The following is a 14,536-nucleotide window of genomic DNA, read 5'->3' as shown; positions in this document are numbered from 1 at the left end:
GTTGCAGCTTGGAACATTATTATATTTTTGATTCGCATTTTTTAATATAATAGAAATTCCAGTTTCCTCTCTGCATGGTTGAGAATATTTTTGTCCACAAAAATAATTTGAATTCATTAACTATTAATCAATAAAACTATTAATAACTACAATTAATGCAAGAGGCACTTAAGTATGAATAGCTACATTCTACAGATGGAAGAGGAAAGAAAAAACATTAATGTCTTTGTTCAAGGACATAGAATTAAATATGAGAATGTATGAAGCTTCTGATCTCAAGTGCTGCGCTCAAAGAAACATTACAGTATCTCATATTCAGACATGAACAGAATTCAACAAATGAAGGAACAAATAGCTGTTGAGAAATTTCCATTGTCACCCAAATGAAAGAGAAGTTATAAATGTTTCTCCTGGCTTTTCTGTATGGGAAGCTAATTATACAGTTTATATATGTGTTACTTTCTTGACCTGCCATAGAACTTCAAGAAAAGAAAATATTCCACTGACTGATGAATCAGCTTAATGCTAGGCTTAAACTTTCTATTGTTAAGATAATACATCACGCTGTAGTATAGTTTGAGTAAGAAAAGAAAATACTGATCTAAAATTTACACAGCCCTTAAAACATGTGGTATTAATTTTTTTTGAATTTGAATGATCACAATAGCATTTGTCCGCAATCCTTTACAGTAATTAGTATTATTCCTCACTTAAGGAAATACTACTTACTTTGGGGGATAATGTTATCTTTTTTGTGTTCAGACATCAATCAGTAGATGTAATAAAAGACAGGCTTAAAGAAAATTCCACATTTTTTGCCAAGAACAATGCAATTTAAGACTTGGAATTCCAAAAGGCAAGTCGAAGCATATTTTTGCAGTGCCAGCTTGAGCAATTTTATACTGTGGTTTTCAGCCATAATACCATAAGATATAATTTATATTGGAAAAAATTTGACTTATTACATGTGATGCTGTTGTTGTGAAATCTCATGGTAGGAGTGGAATCCAGTCATGTCACCACCGTATAAATCTCTGAAATAGGGAGTTTGTAGTAACTGCTATCTGTATTTGAATGAAACACTATGATCAATTGTTGGCTGATGCAAATTGAGAACCATATATCACTCTTATTAGTTGAGGTAGAAGAGAAATAAATGCATAGTAAAAGTTCATCAGGAAAGATGTATTCAATATAAATGATCTAGTGTTCACTTAAGTGGATGAATGAGAGAGAAGATACCATATAGGCAAAGAAGATATACAGCTTTGAAAGGACAAAATTTATGATGATAAGAAAAGTCCCAGAAAAAACACAAGGCAGAAGTAATAGAAGTAAATTAAGCTATTTAGTGCTAAGTGAGCATAGTGTAGCTGGAAAGTAAACAGTGAGTTAAGAGAGGAAAAAATTGAATGTGTTTCTGGTCAGATTGTTGGCAACTCTCTGAGGCAGTACTTTTGCAATAGATTAATTTAAACCTTATTAGTGGAATAATCTCTCGTGCTAATACAAATTAGCTGTCTAGGAATTACTGAAGTAGCTACGCTGAAAAGCAACCAGCTTCCCTAGATCTGTTTTACCATTTCCTTGCAATAAGGGGCAGTGGAATAAATTATCATGTTTAGTTTTATGGAATAACAGGGGCCTATAAAAAAAGATTTCAGGTTAGATTAATTTTTCAAACTGGAAAATATACTTTTTAAAGTCTTTTAAACTGTGAACAGCTGTATGATATGAAATCTGTTTGAAACTGTGTAGTTCACCACTCTTATTTGGATACTGTTTTGCATGTGAGTCTATTGATGGATCTGGTAATAAATTAGTATTTTTTCTGTGGCTAATGAAAATTAAAGTGGGCATAACCTACTTTCAAGGTAATGCCTATAAAAAAGCAGCTAAGTATCACAGAGTATGATCCAGGCATAGAGGAAGTGTCAGCAAACTGGTTCTTGGACTTGATGGAAGGCGAGAAGGGGATTAGTGAGCCCCCTGCTCTGGGTGACTCCTTACCACTGCTCCTGGGGAAGAAAGCAGCAACTGGGTTACTGTACCCAGGTGAAGCAGTGGGAGGATGGGAGCGTGGGTCTTGTCTTGGGGGGTGTGGTGGTGGTTTACTTGGTTGGGTGTCCCCTTGTGAGAGACCCCAGAGAAACAGGACAAAGGCAAGGGAGGGGTGTGCTCTGGGCTGTAACCTGCCAGCAGCCCCTGGAGCAAGGCTGGCAGGGTGCTGGTGTGGCTCCTAGGTGGTGCTGGGAGCTTCAGGAGCTTGGCGGCCTTGTCCTGTGGAAGAAAGGGAGTGCAAAAGAGGGGAAATGTGGTCATGGAGGAGAAGGGCAGCTTGTCTGACTTTTGTAAGTGCCGCTGTACTGCAGCATGGCCCCGCGGGGCTGTGCCAGGCAGGAATTGCTCCTTAACAGGCAGGTATATGGAAGGAGTTATTTGGGGAAATGCAAATGGTGTAAAGCAGATCCCTGGGGTAAAGCGAACTGCCAGGATATAAACCAGGTAGGCAAAGAAGTGCATACTGTTCACAGTCTCTTGATTCGATTTGGCGTCTCTCTCTTCTTTGTCTACTTCCAATCAAATAGGACTTTCTCTAACTTCCCTCCTTAAAAACCCAACCTCCACGCTACTGATGAGCTGCCTCTGAAGAGGCAGGCTGCCTTTTCCCCATAAATTCTCTGTTTTCCAAATTGTGTTGGTGTTGTGTATAGGCACTGCAAAGCTCTTATGCCATTTAACCCATTCAAGGTTAAAATCTCTCCTCGGCTGTAAGCCTGCTTAAGTTGTTTAGTTCATTTAAATTCCGCTTGCTTCCCTGGTCTTCCCCAGGTTCATACACCTTGGTGGCTCAGAGACATCTACGCTGTCTGCTGATGGATGTCCCCTCCCAAAAGAGAATACCAGAGGAGGATGCATTGCTGTGTGTCTGCCCAACACCTACTCTGTAGGTTCTGCTGTGGCTGTTAGGATGCCAATTAACTCCTCTTCTGCGCTGCTAATGTTCAAATTAGTCTTTTTGCTAAGTTACAGATAAGTAAGGGTGTAATTGGGTTTCAAGGATACTTCTTCATAGCTTTGAAAAGCATGACATGATTTATCATACTGTTAATAGTAGTCTACATAAGCTATTCAATCTGTATAAGGCTAAAAGAATTAAAACGCTGAATTACATTTTCAGTGATAATGTATGGTGATAGCCTTTGTCCAAGAAGGAGAGCTAATTGAATGTATTCGATTCTGAATTATTTCAAAAAGCTGCTGCTAGACCGATACTTACACTACATGTAAAGGGAAGCATGTTTCAGAGACAGGGATCAGTTACTCTGTTCTTTTTCCCCCATTCAGCATACCTGTATCGATCTGAGGCAGAAAGTCAGATGAGACGGCAAAGGGTATTTATTTGAATAGCTAAATGGTTGCTTTATAGTCTATTTCGTATTAGGGATTAGATTAGAATTGGAAAGATGGAGTGGTATTAGATGCCAGTAACACTAAATCTTATTTGGGTGTTTTGCCTCTTTGAGATAAGTAAAAAGCTTCTGGAACCGATGGCTTCTTTGAATCAGAAGCATTGGGAAGCAGATTGCTGTCTGTCAGGGGTAAATCTTTTATTTGATACTGTGGAAACTGGGATTTCTTTAGATTACTTCTGTGTTATCTTCATCCTTGTTTTTTCTCTCAAAGTGAAAAAAAAAACAAAACAGTTTGCTGGATTTGTTGGGTTTCTGATTGGGCATGTGTGTGTGTAAGGCAAGCATGGACGTAGTTTTATAAATGAAAAATCAGCCTTTCCATCTCTTCTCACACCCAATGCTCTTACACATGAATTATTGCTGTTTCTTCCTTGATTCTAACTGAGCTCGCAGATGTCTCTAAAATAAGCTTTACGGGTCCAGAAATCTGCTTTCTTCAGTGCTGAAAACCACAGCAGTAACCAGAGGGTTTAGATATTGATTTTGACCTGTGCACATAACGTTATCTCATCTCTTGGTTGCTAAATATAGCAATCTGTAGAAAAGGTCATGTTCTCAGACCTAATTAAGAAAATCAGAGAAGACAAATAATAGAAATGAGAAGTCCTAATAATGACCTGACAGGGCTGCCATGTTATTGCGGGCAGATAGGCAGAGCCAGGCTGCGGCACAGCTGACTTCAGAACCAAATGTCAAGAAAGAAGGCAGTGCTTTCCATGGCTTGCCTCACTTATGGTAGTGATAAATTTGGTTCATTGGCTCCCTTATTTTGGATAAATAATTTATTTTTTTGTTCTGTTTCATTCTCATTCTTTTAATGGTTAGCTTTTAGTCTCTTGCATCTCCCTTTAATTGAGATGAAGCCTGAACTTCAGCAGTTCCATATGAGAGGAAAGTGCTAGAAAACTTAGATTTGTGCCAATACTGAATGTTTCTCTTTTTGAAAGTAGTTAGTAAGTAGGAAGTAAATTATAGTTCCTTTGAGCCTAGAAAATATCTTGATACTTGGGGTAAGTGCATTTTCTTTCTGTACAGGTGGGCCGTAAATAATGGCCTAAAAAGTGAGTCTACTACTGAAGTGCTAGTGCTGCTACAGCTGTAGGAGGTGGGATGAAAGTTGCATTTTAGTTCTTTTCTAAAGTTGTTCATCCTACATCTTGCTTGGAAAGGAATTATTTTTCCCCTTTTTTTTTTTTTGCCGGTAGTTAATTTTTATTGCTGTTCTTTAAACAATTTGTATTTTGTTTTTTCTAGGTATAATTTTATTATTCGATCAATTGAGTTGAATTTAATTCTTCATGGCAAATAAGCAGCAGCAACTGTTTTTTATTTCTACAGCATCTAGCACTGTAGTGTCCACTGTTAGCGTTCTTGGGGACCATAATGACACAAATAACTAATAATTACTCTGCTTACAGCCCTTATGTTTTCAAAACGCTTCACAAAGTACATCATCACAGTGTCTCTTCTCCATCTCTTTTATATGGATATGGAAGTAATGGCACAAATCTTATGTTGTCTGATGCAAGGCTAGAGCCAAAACATGGATATCCTGGATCTTGTATTTGGAAGGAAGAGTGATTATATGGCTAGGATACCAGTGTGAGGCAAGGGGTGCAGTGACAGTAGATCAGGTCATGCAGAAAACAAGGAGATACAAAAGAAAATCTGTATAAATGTGCACAGTATCTAGTGAGTAGGTCTAATGGCAATGTATGCATGAAAATTTACTTTTGGCAGTATTTCACGGACAAACTTACAAAGCATTTTTTTGAATGTAAAATGTGGGCCCTGCTTTCCTCTGTGACTGAGGTTGGTCTGTTTTTCTGTTGTGTTTGAGGTGCAGTTTTACTTTGCAAAGATTGTGTAGGAGGAGAGGAAGGGGGAGTTGTTGCATTTATTATTAAAGGGCTTTTGACATTCAGGTTTGCTCAATCAGCAAATACAGAATTATTTCTTCTGGGGCTCAGTGCTTGGATCTTGCTCTTTGGTTTGGAGGGGACTTGCTACAGATTCTTCCATTTTTATGCATCAGCCATCACTGGCAACCTATTAAATCACCTGCCAACCTATTAAGTATTTATCAACAACTACATGCAGGTATCAGCAGTAGACTTTAGTTTGTGTCATTCAGTTACTTCAAACAATTTGAAATATAGGTTTGAAATCTAGCATTTTCTGCCATATTTCATGAAGTGCTGCATATTTAAGTAAGTGCTGCATGCAAGCTCTTTCTGTAACAAAATATAGTAAAAAAGGACTATTTGTCTACCCTGGCCATATAACAGATTTCTTAGCTTCTAAATATCCCCCGGGGAAGGTTTCTGTTGGATAGAGTAGTAATAGTTGGAACTGTGTCTGAGTAAATCAGGCACAGGTAGAACTGAGTGATAGATTACTTAGTCCTGCCCTTACCCTGACTGCAGAGAGACGTTCCTTAGGGTGATCCTTTAGAGCAGAATATCTGGGAATGCATGTCTGGGACCCGCAGGGCAGTTTCCAGCTCTTTATGAACTGAGATGCATCTGTCTCCTTTGGGCAGAAGGAGCTCTGTCTCTTACTCTGCCTCTCAAAGGTTATAGGAGTAGCAGAGCTAAGAGGGTGGGACACACGTCGAGGGGAGTAAATTGAGTTCTGGCTCTTTTTCGTGACATCGTGGAGCCATCTGTATGATAAATGCATAAAAATAATCTGCACTGATAAGAGCATTAAAATGGACAGTAATCTAAAAGTACTTCTATTTTGGAAAGTGGTAATCTAAAAATGTCAATTTTGAATCCAGCAGATCTATTCCTGTGAGTATTAAAATAGTATTTGCTAAACCTAGTGAAAAAAGTACTGTTTTAAAGTATTGGAGAATAATCTGAATTTTTTCTACTCTATCATCTATTGAAACAATCTATTAAGTTTCCATTGTTTATACCATTTGAAATTCTGTCATTTTTAAGAGAGATGTATGAATAATTATTTTCCTTGGGCATTTCTTCTTCTTGATATTGATCTATTTAGAATAGAAAAATCCTTTCCTCTGAGGAAATAAAATAGAAAGTACTGTTAATGCTGAAATATATATATATATATTTATCTTTTTCTGAACTTTTAGAATCTTATTGGTGATGCAGTCAGGTGAAATATTGTGACTAATTTAAATATTAAATGCATACTTTCTATGCAACCAAATGAGGTATTTATTTTCTGTAAATAAACAAGTTCTTTTTGTACAGAAAACCTCATTCTCTCTACATCTGGTCAGAACTTGGTAGAAGGACTTTCTCCTACATAATGCAGTTCTGTCATATTTTAAATGTTTTTGCAAAATAATTTTTTTGTGAATTTCACAAGGGAAATTGGGATAAGAGTACTCTGAAAGCAAAATAGTTTACTTTAAATGTTTTAAATCTAATTTCAAATATTTTATTTTGTATTCCCATTTTTCATATCCAATTTCTTAAACTCATCTGTGATTCCCTCCAACCCCCCAAGTATTTCTAATCCTTGGGGGTTTTAGGTTTTTTTCAAGACTTAACCAAATTTCAAACTTTTGAGTCTTTCCTGAATCATTGTTTTTGTCTTTGGTAGGACTGTCACTGACAAACAGCATTTATTTTTCTTAAATCCCAGTGATGAATTTTAATTTCAAGAACAAGTTTTGCACCGGTATTTTTGAGCAAAAATAAAACTGTATTTTAGAATGTTAGAATGGAAAAATTTCCTTCCCTTGCCTGAGACTTGTAAGCACTGCGTGATAAAAAAGTTTGGCTTTGAGACTGAAGCTAAAAGCAGGCTATTGCTGGAGACCTTTCAAAATGTAAAACATTGTTATTTTGCAGCTGAAGTTTGTAAAGAGAGAAAAGGAGAAATGGGCATTGGTCTTGAGGAAAAAGGCCAGAAGGCTGTGGTGTAACATCAGGATGTCAATACTTAGAATGTAGGGATTGTATGTGCTCGTCAGTCAGGGACTTGCATATCCAGTTCTAAAACATTGTTATCATGTTACAGTTTTTTGTGTTTTCTGCTTTCTTTTTCCTCTCCATACTGAGTATTCAGAAGTACGTGCTTTCCCTCCCCTGGAAATGAAGGCATCATGCCTTCTGTGTCCAGTCTCTGAATTGGCATTGAGGCTTTCCTCCATTGTTTACAAAACAAAGCTGGGTATGGAATGAATGGGAAAAGGAAATTAAGTTTTGCTTTGTGAAGGGATCTTTGCATCAGTAACTTGAAAAGTTTTGCATAGATAATAATGAAAATAATAGATCACTTGGTCTGTTCTAGAGCTCTGCAAATACCTAATTTAAAGGAAGACTGCTTTTCTCTTTTTGTTCTTCCTTTTTACTCCCCCTCCCCCTGGTTGTGTTAGATCTTGTCCAAATACTTAATACAAATTGATAGTGTGTTCCCAGGTAACAAATTACATCTATCTCTGAAAATGAGTCACTGTAATCATGACAAATTCATGAAATAAAGGGGAAATACATTGCTGCAGTCCTGGGGAGCATGAGTCAATATGCTTTATGTAATTATTTAATAAACCATCTCTTCTAGTGCATTGAACCAGCCTAAGATACTGAAGCAGTTTTATTTATACAGGAATAAACAAACTTCCAGTAAAAGCTGGTCACCAGAAGTATGCAATTATGCATTTCCAGAAATACTCATTAAACCAGTCTGCTTAAATTTTAATCAGACTTCTATGTATGAAACAGTCTTCATAAGAGGGAGTAGAAAAAAAAAAAAAGTGTTTTTATCAAAGGTTATTTGGATCTTCTCATGCCTCAAATGACTGAATTTTTTTATTTAACTTCTTGTGCATGGAAATGCAAATCTGTCTAAAAGTTAACAATGCAAAATTCTGCATTCTTTTTGACTGGAGCCATATTATATCAGCACAGTACTACATTGATAACAAATCTATCATTAAAAGAATATGGCTGGGGATTACAGAGTGAGATACTTGAAATAGAAGCTTTGTGTAGTCTATGTGAGAAATGTCACAGGACTGATTATCAGTGTGTGAATTCTTATATAAAAGTAAAGTCATAGGACATGAGCTGTTATACTGAAATATTACAAATCGCCAGGTACTTTCATACTGCAGTATTTTTTGGCCTTCATTTATCTTTCTGGTAAGTCCCTAAATACTGCAAACTTGTTATAAATGAGACATGGGAGGACTTCTGTTGCCCAGGATCATAAGAAGTCAGGAACAGCCATAAGAGATTCATGACTCCAGATGCTGGAGTGAATTCAATAAGTGTCTGGTTGTGTTCTTCTCAGCATTAGATTTGTACAGTTTAATGGTCAGTGACTTCCACATTTATTTTCAGTAAGCGTAAAGTAGCATCAGGATGCTCAGGGACGGTCTACTTGTGCACCTGGACATGCAATAAATACCCTGTCATTTGAAGTCTGAACAAAGGTATTTGTAGACCCATTCAAATAATCTGAAAGGGGAGTTTGGAGAGCAACCCACAGAATGTTAGTGGATCAAGACAGAAGTGCATATACCCATCCCTGAAAAGGGTCACTAACCTTTTCATGTTTCACAATCTCTCATTTCTGGTGTTATCTGATGACTCTTTATTTGTTACGGATCAGCTATGCCTTTGGAAACCACAGTTGGGAATATTGTTGCTTTAAGTCCTAATGGTCACTGTGCTTTATCCTTCTAGGGCATCAGTAGCCTCTTCAGTTCACTTAAAGTGGTCAGGCTACTTCGGCTGGGTCGCGTAGCTCGGAAGTTGGACCACTACATTGAATACGGAGCAGCAGTCTTGGTTCTGCTGGTGTGTGTGTTTGGTCTTGCAGCACACTGGTTGGCCTGCATTTGGTACAGCATAGGAGACTATGAAGTTATCGATGAGGATACAAACACGATCCGAACTGAGAGCTGGCTCTATCAGCTGGGGATGTCCATAGGAACACCTTACCGCTTTAATGCATCGGGCTTTGGAAAATGGGAAGGCGGACCAAGCAAAGATTCAGTGTACATCTCTTCATTGTATTTTACGATGACCAGCCTCACCAGTGTTGGCTTTGGGAACATTGCTCCGACTACAGATGGGGAGAAGATCTTTGCTGTTGCTATGATGATGATTGGCTGTAAGTATTAGAGATTCTTTCCCTCTCACACACACAATACCAAACAGCCATGTGTCATGGATACTGATATCATAAGGCCATCTGGAATTGTGTCAAATATTATTATGCAGCTTAAAATGTTTGTGGTGGCAATATAGGTATTACATACTTTTTTACTGGTTGGTTTTAAAATCAGAAGTGGGATTATTGCTGCAACTAGCAAAAATTCAGTTAGTTTGGGAGAAGTATTCTCTCAGTATCGTTTCAATATTGTCTTGTAAGTAAACCATAAAATGTGTGAGGCCTGAAGTACTAAAAATGCACCACAGTTCGGCACGGACAACATCTGTGCCTCCACTTGGTATGTGGCAGAATCTTTGTATGTCTGAGAGCTGTGTACGTTAGACAAGTGGGTCGGTGAGTGGGTGGTGGTCCAGGAGCATCTTAGAAGGGAGAGCGAACAATAGCTTTCTAGAGGCCCAAACTCTGCTGTGAGCTGCGCGTGCAGTCAGATCCTAAAGCAACGGGGATGATACTGGCCTTGGGCACCTCTGGCTCACATTTCCTTGTCACAAGGGATTATTCATACTGCCAAGCTGTCCAGCTTTTGGCCATATTGTCATTTCAATGCAGGATATGCACTCAAAGTGCCTTGAGAGCTACTTGGAGTTAAGAACCATATGGTGGCCACTGTTAAACTAGGTCATGTTTTTCTAGATAAGGGTGGAATTCAAACCAAAATAAGGAAAAAAATATATTCTACTTTGTATGTGGAAGAGCCTATCTTTATTTGGAGAAAGAAAGGAGCTTCTGTGCAGTAGTATTCCATCTAGAGGAGAAAAAAGTCAGTCTTTACTAAGCAGAAAATTAAAAAAATATAATGAAACTCAATTAGCAGCACAGTCCCTGTTATGACAGAAACGTGAAGCTTTGATTCTGATGTGTCATTTTACAGCAGCACTGAAATGATGTACTGAGATTACATGTACAGTGTTAAGCAGGCTGAAGGTCAGTGACAAGTATAAAAACAAGCATTGTTGATCATGTAGGCATTGAGATATTTTAGCTATAAAAATTGTTAATTTTGTTCTTCTAGCTTTTTCCACTGCTAGGATTAGGATGAGTCCCATCATCCTAATAAAACACCCATGCAGCAGAAGGGAAATTTATATAAAACTTGGAGAAAATGAAGTGGTTTCCTCATAAGAAGGTGTATTAGGCAAAGTAGCAGTGTAGTACAAAACAGGCTTCCAAATGTGTTTTCTGATGAAGGTACCTGTTTAATTGGAAATATCCTGAGCTTTGGGTTATTGTTCATCGGGTTTTGCTCATGATACTAGCCAGACAAGAATAGCTAGTTTTATTCAGCATTAATATTTAGTACTATGAATACTGGATGAACATAACCATCATAAAATCAGGAATGTACATGGGGAATATTTTGGAGTTGCTCCAAACTCTTCATATGAAAATATGGTGGAAAGAAACTGAATTTATGCAAGATTAATGTTGATAGCTATCTGCTCTGAATTCTAAAATGAATTTTAATTTCAGTAAGCTGTGAAAAATAGTGTTCTGGCTATTTTACATCTCATGAATGCAGTCACATTTGAGGGACACAACTTTGTATTTGGACTTTTGGAACCTTACATTTCTAACCCTGTAACTGTCTGTGTACCTGTGCACGTTTATCCTATGAACAACTGCCTGGAAGCCATTAGGACTATTCACAATACGTGTGTGCAGGAATGGCAACTAAATAATCCAATATTTGAGTTTACTTCTCTGGATTTTGTAGGGTCTTGATTGCTTTTAGCATGCTGATATTTTGAGGTGTGGTCATTCCCCAGGGTGGGAGGAACAAACCTAATTATTTTGTTTGCAGTTATTGAGAGCTTAATTGTTGATATACATTCTTTTTATGTTGAAATAACACTATTTTGCCTGTAGAATTAAGCTCTCAAACATGGAGCTGAGCTTTGAACTAGGGCTATTTTATAAGCATTTTGTCTGATCTGTTGGGAACATGAAAGGTACATAGCAAATGTATCAGGGATAGATGTGGGGGAGCAAAAAGAAGTTTCCAGGCTAAAGCTTTTGTACATCACTCAGAAAAATACCACTTTGTCCCTGGCCAAGTAACATGTTTGTTATGAGTTGAGCTACTCACTCATAACACAGTTGGTGGCTATGTGTTCCTGTTGTGGTCCTCATTTTGCAGATGTCAGATCACAGAGATGTGCGTGTGGGCTGGTTAGGGGCTGTGGATGTCCAAAGCCTCAGAAATAAGCAATTTCACATCAATTCTGCTAATGTGTTACTGCCCACTAATAAAAGGAAAGGGTATATGTTTTCTCATTCATACTTGCTGTTAACACTGTATTTGTTTTAACACCTAGCTAATGATGCATTCTCAAAAGCTACTACTATCTTTCAGTAGCACAGAAAATGCTGTTTTCTTTCCATGAAGGATACAGAGAGAGCTTAATTGTTTGTTTATCTAAAACTTCAATTGAAGGTAGGTGGGATTTGCTGAGTCCAACCTCAAACATACCGCTTTGTTAACTTCGTCCCTGCTAGAGGATTTCTTTAAGAATTGTGTGAATTTATCTTGGTTTTGAAGCGGCTAGGTATAGTCTGTGCATAAATATGTACCTGTGTATTTAAATAGTCCAGTGAAATAAGTAATTTTACAACCTTTTCTGTATGAAATGGAAACAACAAGGTCACTTTTTCTTTGAGGATGTTACTGTTTTTGCTTAGTTGAGTAAGACAGTATGTTAACAAGATTGGTTTTGAGACTCCAAAACTGTCACTATAGTATCATTAAAAATAAAAAGAGTATTTAGGGACAAATGTATAACAGCCAGCATTAATATTTCAAAGTGATTCCAGCAAAATTTTACTTTAAATAGGCTGGAAATTTTACATTTTTCTCCCCTTGGGCCAATTAACCTCCTGTGAATAAATAGTAAAACTTCCATTAGCCTGATGGGGACGGATTTAGATGAGCGGAAGGAAAATTATAACATTTCTTTCTCTTTGTGCATTTTATCCTCTGGTCTTTTTGAATAGTGCTAAGTGCCGTGTAAAAACCCAAGTGCTTGTTGAACAATACTGTGGCCTGCTAAGCTTACCGTCAGAGTTTTATTAACAAGATCACCTTTGAAATTTTGATCTTCTCTTTATTTGTAAAAGAAACTGAATTTTCTTGAATTGCAGATATTGGTCAACGTGTAGGAAAATGTCTGCGACCCCCACCTCCCTTGCAGGGGCTGTGCGTGTAGCTACAACTACCCTACAGGCAGTTAGGGCCAGGTACCGCTCCAGCGCACGGCGAGGACGTGCCTCCCACTGGTGGCTGGCCGAAAAACTACAGCACTGTGGTGTTGGCTCGTTCTTGGATCCAGTTTACAGTTGCCTTTGCACCTTCCCTCTGATTTTTGGTGTCAATGGTCTTGACTTCAGTTTGCTCCGTGAACTATGCCACCATTGTTTGGTAGCGGCGTCCAAGTACGGCTTCCCTGGAGCGCGGATGTTGGCTTCTAGTGGAGGGAAAGGAAGAATTCGCTTTTACAAATGTGAACTCTTCCTACTCAGTGAACTTAGAATAAATATACTTTATATATACATATGTACATAGCGTATGATATACATACAGAGAGGGTGCACATGTATTATGATGCTTAAAAGAAGAAAAAGAGACCGTATGTTTTTTTCTTCCATGCTTGGTACTCTAGAAATATTTTTAATAGAATGGATTTAATTGTGCAGAGTTCTTGTGCCTCTGGGGAAGGCTGAACATGGTGTGTGCTACCCTGAGGAGCATTGCCAGGTGGCGCAGTTTTGCAAGGCTTTCTGGTCCTTGTTTCTGGCAAACTTAGTTTTTAGTTTTGTTTTCCTTTAGCTGCTTTGCTGGCTCAGTATCTTGAATAGTTTCTGGGAAGGAAAGTCATGAATAGCAGCAATACTTTTTTTCTTTGATCTTGGAGTGTTGTCTGTTAAGCCTCTCTGTTTCAGGAGAGGTATTACTGTGTAAACAAGTGATTTTAAGACATGTATTGTGTCTTCTCCACTGGTAAACTTACTGAAAGGTTTGTGGTACAATCAGCACAGGACTATGGTGACATCCAAACAGGACGTTTGTATCAGAAGGGCTCAGAATATTGCAGGCATTTGAAACATAACTAGCGTCCTTCCATGTGTGTTTAGTATGCTTATACACAGAGAGATGGAATTAATACTCTGTAATTATGTTCCATCTTCCATAAAACAAAATCTGTTTTTTTCTGTTGCTCAGCCACTGATACATCCCCTTCTGCTCACTGCTTACTCCCTCTGTAAAGCTGGTCCTGTGGCAGAAATACATTTGTGTTACATTAACTGTTTGTAGACCCATTGACCACTAGTAATAGTACTTTGCTATAACGTCAGATAGCTGTTTAAAGAAGTAGGTAAGAACACTTGCATTTTCTTTTTTATGCAGTCTTTCATTATGGTAAATAATAAATCCAGGTAACTTCTAATTAAAAATTTAGAGATATGTTAGTGAACTGGTAGGAATTTTGGCAGTTGAGCACAAATGTTGGCCTAGTAAAAAGGTTAAGGTATGTGAGCTTGTAGAAGGAAGGGTAGGTATGTGATGTTAGCAGTGCATAGACACTAGGAAGGGATGACTGAGGTGAATAAGCTGGAGTGGTGGTGGATTGAGCCTGTGGGACTAGGTGGGTTGGTTGGTTTTACACTTGTGTCAGAATATAAGAAAGCATGGCTTGGTCTCAGTGGCCCTGGTCTCTGCATTGGGGTGACCTTCTGCAAGGAGGTGTTCTTGTGCTCTCAAATGCAATGACTGCACGTGTTGTCCTACTGACCTCATTGTGGCTGCAGTTTTCAGGGAGAAAGTGTTTTACTGTTGGTTATTTTGACATGGGTAGATGCAACCCCTAATTATATTTGTAAGGGATGGCAGCATCCTCATCTTG

At 38.1% G+C, this 14,536-nt stretch overlaps 1 protein-coding gene across 2 annotated transcripts in view; it reads left to right on the top strand.

Moving 5' to 3' along the window:
* KCNH1 (potassium voltage-gated channel subfamily H member 1) overlaps positions 1–14,536 on the top strand; it is a 210,184-nt gene that overhangs the window by 59,137 nt on the left and 136,511 nt on the right. Inside the window, exon 10 of one of the 2 annotated variants that reach the window (XM_080407942.1) lies at positions 9,146–9,575. In XM_080407942.1, coding sequence (XP_080264068.1) covers positions 9,146–9,575 — 430 coding nt within the window. The remainder of the gene's footprint in view (positions 1–9,145; positions 9,576–14,536) is intronic. The other variant, XM_080407943.1, reaches the window with a different exon arrangement.

Source organism: Falco punctatus (assembly GCF_963210335.1).
Source record: "Falco punctatus genome assembly, chromosome: 12".
In the NCBI taxonomy this organism is placed as follows: Eukaryota; Metazoa; Chordata; class Aves; order Falconiformes; family Falconidae; genus Falco; species Falco punctatus.
Note: the sequence above shows the minus strand (reverse complement) of the source record. Positions and strands in the feature narration are given on the sequence as shown.